The following is a 7,300-nucleotide window of genomic DNA, read 5'->3' as shown; positions in this document are numbered from 1 at the left end:
TTACTGGCCCCCATCCTCCCAGGGGCCGGTGGTTTCCTCCGGCGCTGCCAGAGCAGGAGGCTGTGCCGCGGCACCGCGGGGCAGGGATCTTGCTCAGCCTTTGTGATCCTGGTCCCAGGCCTTGACGTGGGAGCATTGTTCGTGTAGCTGGGGAGCCAGGAGAGGCTCACCCACCCTTCCTTTCTCCTGAGCACAGCCTGTAACTGTATTGCCTTCCCCTGCGAGGAGGGTTTTGATGTGCACAAGTAAATATTTTCAAATACTGGATCCCACAGCTTTGTCCCTCTGGCTTCATTTCAGCCTGAAGTAGCACTGTTAACTCCAGTGTTTTTTCTCTCCCCCACTCCCCTTTCAGGCGCAGCGGCTGCTGCCCGAGACCACAGAAATCCTTCTTTGAGACGCTCATCAGGAGCCTGATCATCCTGTGCGTGGCGATAGCTGTGGTCTTGTCGTCCATCTCCGTCTGCGATGGGCGCTGGCTCTTTGCGAAGGGACAGCTCTTTGGACTGTGGCACTTCTGCACCGTTGGCAACGACAGCATCCTGAAGTGTGTCACCGACCTCAGCCTGGCCCAGGTGGAGGGCCTGAGCGTGGGGGTGATCCCTATAAGAAGCATGGTGTCCTTTGCTGTTGTGGTTGCTATATTTGGCCTGGAGCTGATGATGGTGTCCCAAGTCTGCGATGATGCCAATGCGAGGCGGAAATGGGCCATGGGCTCAGTTCTCATCCTCATCTCGTTTTTGCTGTCGGCCACTGGGGTTCTGAGCTTCTCCGTCCTTGTGAAGGATCACCTCAGCTTCACAGGTTTCACGCTGACATACTGGTGTGAGTTCGTTGCTGCCTTTCTCTTCTTCCTTAACGGGATCAGCGGACTTCACATCAACAGCCTCACACACCCCAGGAACAGGCTAGGCAAAATCTAGGCACAAAGGATTTACCTCTGCCTTTGTGTAATCAGCTTTGCCAATTAGACTGGAAAAAAGGGAGTCTAATGAAGTTTGAAAAGGACACCCTCTCTTAATTTGTGTGCAAGGAGGGGAAGCATGAGTCAGTCTTGATGCCTGTAGAAGACATACCCACCCACTGGTCAGCATGGAGGGCTGTGCAACACCAGCAAAGCAGAGACTGAGACTGGTTGCCACTGCAATGTGGTTTTCTGGAGGAGTGGAATAAAGCAGAGGGCATCCTGTTAAACGTGCAGAGGTGTGGAAGACACTGATCTATCACACATGTCCTGTTCTGAGACTTACACAACACCTGTACTGCAGTGGGTTTGGTGTTGCTGTGCTTTTCCCCATAATCTGGAGCCTGTGAAGAGTGTGACACAACTTTGGTGTCTCATGGCTGTGTTCTGTCTCAGGGACAGATGATCTGTGCCTGGCCATGCTCACTGGTGTGGAGTATTGAAAATCTTCACTGGATCTCACTCCTCTCTTTTTCTTTTAAAAGAGAATGCTTGTAGATCTTGATCTGGTCACATGTTTTGTCTCCTGTTGGCACATTCCCTGTAGCTGTCTTTTCCTCAGTCAGTTTTTTGGGACTCTTCAGACCAAGGTGCTGACTTGGGGTCAAGGGCAGGTGTTGGGTGGTGGTGTACCGGGAAGAGCTGTGATGCTTTCCTCAGGCAGTAGTGCACGTTCCTGTGCTTGTGGCCTCTCCCCTCTTCACCATTCTTCTGCCACACCTGAAGGACATGTGCTGATTTGTCACTCAAACTGGCTCCCTCAAAGCCCTTGTAAAGTTTGCTGTAACAGGGCATTGCTTTTAGTTTCTTTTTTGTAGTCTCTTTGGGGCAAGAAGGATAAACTCTGCAGGGGCTTCATGTGGTGGTGTGGCTGAGCAGACCATGCTGAGACAACCACACCTTCTGGGGTGTTTTGTTTGTCAGGGTTTCTACTGGGACAGTGGGAAATCTTCTCCCGTGGCTGAGAGTCTCCTGTAGCATTTCTTCTGGGAGGAGAAAGGTCTAGGTCCTCTTGACCAGGCCAAGTCCTTTTCTTTCCCTGACTAGCAGCGAGCCAGGGAGGAGAAGCAGCCCGTGATTGCCTAAGGAGGGGCTGACGGGTGCAGCTCTAATCTGTCACACCTGGTGGAAATACAGAGACTTGGCCAAAATTGCATTAAGGCTAGTCTTCCTCCTGCCAACGCCTGAGTCAAGATCTCTGAAATTACTACACCTTTGAAGTCCCCCGTGGTGTCATATGTGAAAGGAGAAAAGACCTCAGAGTCTCGTTGCCCTACATATGTCCTCCCTGTCCAACACAGCACTCAGTTGCCCACAGATAAAAATGTCTTCAGAGTATTTCAGGATTTCTGGTTTACTGTTGTTTTGTATCCACTGGTAAAGCTACTTATATTTTTGTTTTACAACAAATGTTTCTTCGTGTTTCATCGCTGTAGCTTGGCTGATAGCTGTTGGGCAAGGTTTTAATTTCCTGTGCAACAAGTTTGACACAGTTTTATACCTGAAACAAAAGCATCATAGCGCAGAGGCCAAGAAGGCTGTGTAGGCGAGCCATGAGTAAACAGCTTTGTCTGTGAAAGCTAAGAATCTTAAGCTGTGCCTAAGGTGAATCTGCCACGCTTGATGAATGTGCTCCTGTGGACTCTGCCTTCATGAGGACAGTCTCCATTCCTTGTCAGATTTCTATACCTTCTTAAGACATCACTCCTAAGCCTGTTTTGTGATGCAGTTTCAGACCAGGCTTGCTCTGAATGGTGCCAGTTGCACTTTTGCACGCAAATCTGCTTGTCTTTCTGCCAAGACAATGCAGAGAGCTGTGCTACCCAGCTAGTTCAAGCCCTTGTAATGTTTGGGGCTTTGCCAGGATTTCTTGACCCACTCTCCAGGACAAGAACTTGTGCCCTTAACCTGCCTCTGGAAAACTGCACTGTGACTGTTTGCAAAGGTGCTTTTAATTTGCTGAACTGCACTGTTGAAGTCATGCTGGTGGGCTGAAATTGCAGATGGTTGTGTGAACTAGTGCTGTTGGCTTTAGGAGAGCCATTTAGGCCAGAGCAACCCTGCAAGGTCTGGTCTCAAACTGCTGCACTTTGATGTCACCAGATGTTAGAGTACCTTAACTAACCAATGATTCATTTGCGGTGCCTAGGGATGATATGCCAGGAAGAACAGTCCCCCTGCATGAAGTTAAGGGTGTCTGTGAGTTGTCTAGAAACATGGATGTAACTTCAGAGTGACAATTTGGTGACATCCAGAACTGGAAATCAATTCTGCATGTACACTTCCTCATGCTAGTGGGAGGCTGTGCCCCCATCCCTGTCCCTGGAAGGCAGCCACAGTCAGACTGAGTTCCAGGCTGGTGCCTCCCGCTCGGGTTAGAGGGAGGCAGTGGACAATTGGCCATTGAGTTCACCCTAGACGTGGTGCAATTGTGAATGATTTTAGGATGCCCCTTCAGCTGAAGAAGAGGCCTTTTGTTGGGGGTAGGGAATCCTCTAGGGAAAATGGAGTAACTTTTTTTTTCCGACTGGTTTTGTATAGTACTGCTTGACTTAATCATGCTGGGAGAAGATGCACTTTGACAGCTTAATATCACAAAATAGGATTGATTGTCTCAGAGACATACTTATATACAGCAACCTGTGCAGCAGTGGGTCACTGTTCATTTTCTGAAGCCTGTGAAAGTGTCAAGCAATATTTCTCAAGTTTGTTAAATAAATTTCTTTGAAATAAGAACTGTAATTCTCTCTTTTTATATTCAGATATTGGGGTGCAGATTTAAGGGGATGAGCAGGGTTTTACATAATCTCCAGGCACCATTCTGTGTGTTTACCCAGCTAGACTGATGAAGAAATGACTGCTTGGCATTTTGCCAAGCTCTGACCAAGAGAACTGAGGTCATTTGCACGCTCCCCTCTCCTTTTCCCTCCAGTGTGTATGCACCAACCCAAGCAGCCAGCACTGCTTCCTTGTCTTGCAAAACAAGAGGGGCAGTCAGCTGTGCTGCTTCGTGGGAATGGAGATAACCTTGTAGGCTCTTAATGATTTCCTGCTGTTGCATATGCTCTGTTTACCAGCTAAAGAGCTCTTTCCTGTGTTCTTCACCTTCTTTTTCCCACACTGTACTCCGTGTCTGAAGCATCCTTGCTCTTTTCCCCAGCTCTGATTATCCTGCAGAAGTGGTGTCTGAGTACGAATGTATTTATACATTTTTTCCTGAACTCACTGTACTAATAGGTTTAGTTAAATGTCAGGAAAACAGATTCCCAGCTACACCACTGAATTAGTTTATGCAATTTCAAGTTAATTAGCACCTGGTGTGCTTGTTCTGAGAGGTCATTGGCCTGTCTCAGATGGTTTAACATCTCTTAAAAGCAGAGTAATGAACATTACTCCTTGTTAATGAGCTGTTTAGACTTAGTTTCTAACTTTAATTGGAAACTTGTGCAGAAGTCATTGCTTGTGGATAAGAATAAGGAAATGATGGTACAAAACATGCTAGCTCAGGAGGTATCCTGCCTGGACTGTATTTTCAAAAAGCACAGAATGGTTAAGGTTGGGAGGGACCACTGGAGGTCATTTCATCAAACCTCCCTGCTCAAGCAGGGTCTTCTAGAGCATGTTACCTTAAGTCTACAGTACCTTCATCAGCTGTGCTTGGAGGGACACCTGGAATAGGGTTTAGCCTTGCTTGCTTTTGCAAGTCAGAGGAAGGTGATTACAGGAAGACGACTGTCCTCTCTCCTGCTGGGGCCTATGGTAACTAGATAATGGTTCAACCAGTATGGCTCAACCTTCCAGGTCAGCTTGCAACATGCAAGAAGGGCCTAGTTTCTGGGTGAAAACGAGGTATGCCCCAGGCAGTGTCTTTGAAGTGTTGTTGCCTGAATTCCTGGGACCTCTCACTATCAAGTGGGTCCAATCCCACTGAACTGGCACCACTCCTTCTGAAACAGTCCCCTCTACTCAGGCATTGCACAATGTAATTATTCACAGTGCAACTACTGTTTTTTGCTTCTGACAGTGTTGTTGGGAACTTCCTTGTTTCTGTGTTGGACAGAAAAACCATTAAGCACTTCCTCTTAAATCCATTAGCTCTTAGATTGCTGATGCTTAGGCTGTGAGAGCTGCTGCCTGCCCCACTGGCTTGCAGAGGGACACCTGGCTCCTGGGGGAAGCTGGAGTGAATAGCCAGAGGCTGTCACCAGTGTCCCTGAACAATGACAACTAGTTGAGTGAAAGGTGGTACTCAGGCCCTGTTAAATGGTAGCAACCATCTGCTTTACATTGAATACCCAGGAGCAAGTGTAATGAAAGAGAAGTTGGTAGACTGAATACAGAGTTTTTGTTCAGCCTTCATGCCTTCATCTCCTGCTTTGCATTGCTCGCTGAGATTTTCTTTCCTGTTCATTTGCTCATAAACATGTAGGTGTTCCCAGAGCTAAATAGCTCTTTTCTTTGGTATCCTTCAGCACAGTTAAACAAGCAAGATCTCCAGCAGGGCAGGGAGTTTTTGAATTGCCTGCACAGGCGATGAGGGAGGTGAGAACCCATTCCACTGTGGTGGTATTTGGCAGCAGCTTCTTATACCCAGATGAAACCAGGACAAGGTCACAGCATCATAACCCCTGGGGCTGCCTGCTTCTGGCATCTTCCCGAGTGGAATTGCTCTTCCCAAGCAGCTGAGGACTCCAAACACCAGCTGACATCCAAGGGTTTTTATGGAATCATAGCTCTTCATCCAAACCATGCCTGTGCTCTGTGACTGACGCAAATATATACTACAAAAGCTGGGAATAATTCCTTTGGTTTTGGTTATTTCAGGCAAGACAAGTAAAACCAAAATGGCCTGATAAAACAATAACTTATGATTGAAACTTTTTTTTTAAGATATAAAAATCTGCAGTATTTTATTCTGGGGCATGTGGTTTGCCCCTGTTTCACCAGGGCTCCTGTATCAAGAGGTCTCATGCTCAGCCTGAGCTCCCCCCAACCTTGTGCCATCTGTGCTGATCTTAACTACACACTGCAGGGCTGAGCTCTTACACTGGCTTGTGGGAGAGCCAATAATTGCATCAGATCTAATTAATTACATGTTATTGTATCTCTGAATCTATATTTCTTCATTTATGCCGGAAGGAGGCACTTGCATTTAAAACAAACAGCTGCTTTGGCTTGACTGATGAATGTTTAATTCGCAGACAGGGAACATCCAAGTTGTTTCACCCTTCTTGGTTTCGTTCGTAGGCCAGAGAGAAAATAATCATTTCAGATGTGTTTAACTTGCTAAATGCAGTGGGACCGAGTGAACCCCCGAGAAGGTCAGAAGCTCCACTTGGCTTGGGTGAGTCAGCAAGAAGTAGGATCTTTCACTCAAACATTCATGGAAAGGCTTTCACTTCTCCCTTGGTCACGGGACTGATCCTGCTTCTGCTCTTCCTTCCACTTGCTTTGGCTGAGTTTTAAAGGACAAAGTCAACTTGAAACCTTGCTATTTCCAAACATCAGTTTAAATTAATTCTCGGAAACACTTGCCAGTTTACTGCTTTGTATCTAATTTTTTTTTTTTTTGCTGATTTTAAAGAGGTTCAACACTCCTACTGCTGCATGACCTGAATCAGCCAGCAAAGCCAAGCAGGCAAGGGAGACCAGCTCGACCACAAAGCCCTTGCTGCTGCTGAGTGCCCTTCCTTGCCTGGCTGACCTCTGTGCCCTGCTGCCTGCAGTGCCTGCTGCACCAGGGAGGGTTGGGGCTGTGCAGGATAACTGGGATAAGTGTCAACACCGGCAGAAGAAAAAAAGAAATCTTTCCTGAATCTCAGAGTTTCAAGCAGCGTTAATAGCACTCAGAAAACAGCTTCTGTACAGGTAATTTCACCTTGAATGCATCCTTTGAACTTCTCTGCATGTTTTCCTTCTGATAAAACGGCAGAAATCTATCGTTTAGGCATTTGGTGTGAATAAAAGCTCGTTAGAGCGGTTTTGGCAGAGGGGGATGGGAAATGCCGCTCAGGCAGCGTTTGACATACCATGCATGTTTTGCCAATGTCTTGCAGGTGATCAGGAGGAGGGAGAAGTGATAAACACCATTTGCTTTCCGTTCAATCGTCTTTGCCCTTGAAGAAACTCGCCCCAACTCGGGAAATGCAGATGAAAAATCAAGTAGGAGACTTGATTGCATTTGTCAGATGAATAATTTTATCCCTTTCCCACTGAAAGCAGGGAAATTTCCTTAATTTTATCCTTAAGAACATAAAGCTGTCATAGCTCAGATACCTTGTGACAGGATATTACAGTGCACAGTCTTGCAGATTTCAGCACACTGAGTGACAATAT

The 7,300-nt window shown here is 46.8% G+C and overlaps 1 protein-coding gene across 1 annotated transcript; it reads left to right on the top strand.

The window, feature by feature from the left end:
- Positions 1–355: 355 nt before the first annotated feature.
- On the top strand, positions 356–923 carry TMEM37 (transmembrane protein 37; the record flags this gene model as incomplete). Its single annotated transcript, XM_009072421.1, has 1 exon — positions 356–923. A coding segment is annotated over one exon (568 nt), but the record flags the coding sequence as incomplete, so codon positions are not given.
- Positions 924–7,300: the final 6,377 nt, after the last annotated feature.

This window comes from Acanthisitta chloris, unplaced genomic scaffold (assembly GCF_000695815.1).
Source record: "Acanthisitta chloris isolate BGI_N310 unplaced genomic scaffold, ASM69581v1 scaffold37973, whole genome shotgun sequence".
NCBI lineage: Eukaryota > Metazoa > Chordata > Aves > Passeriformes > Acanthisittidae > Acanthisitta > Acanthisitta chloris.
This window is presented reverse-complemented; position numbering and strand designations above follow the sequence as displayed.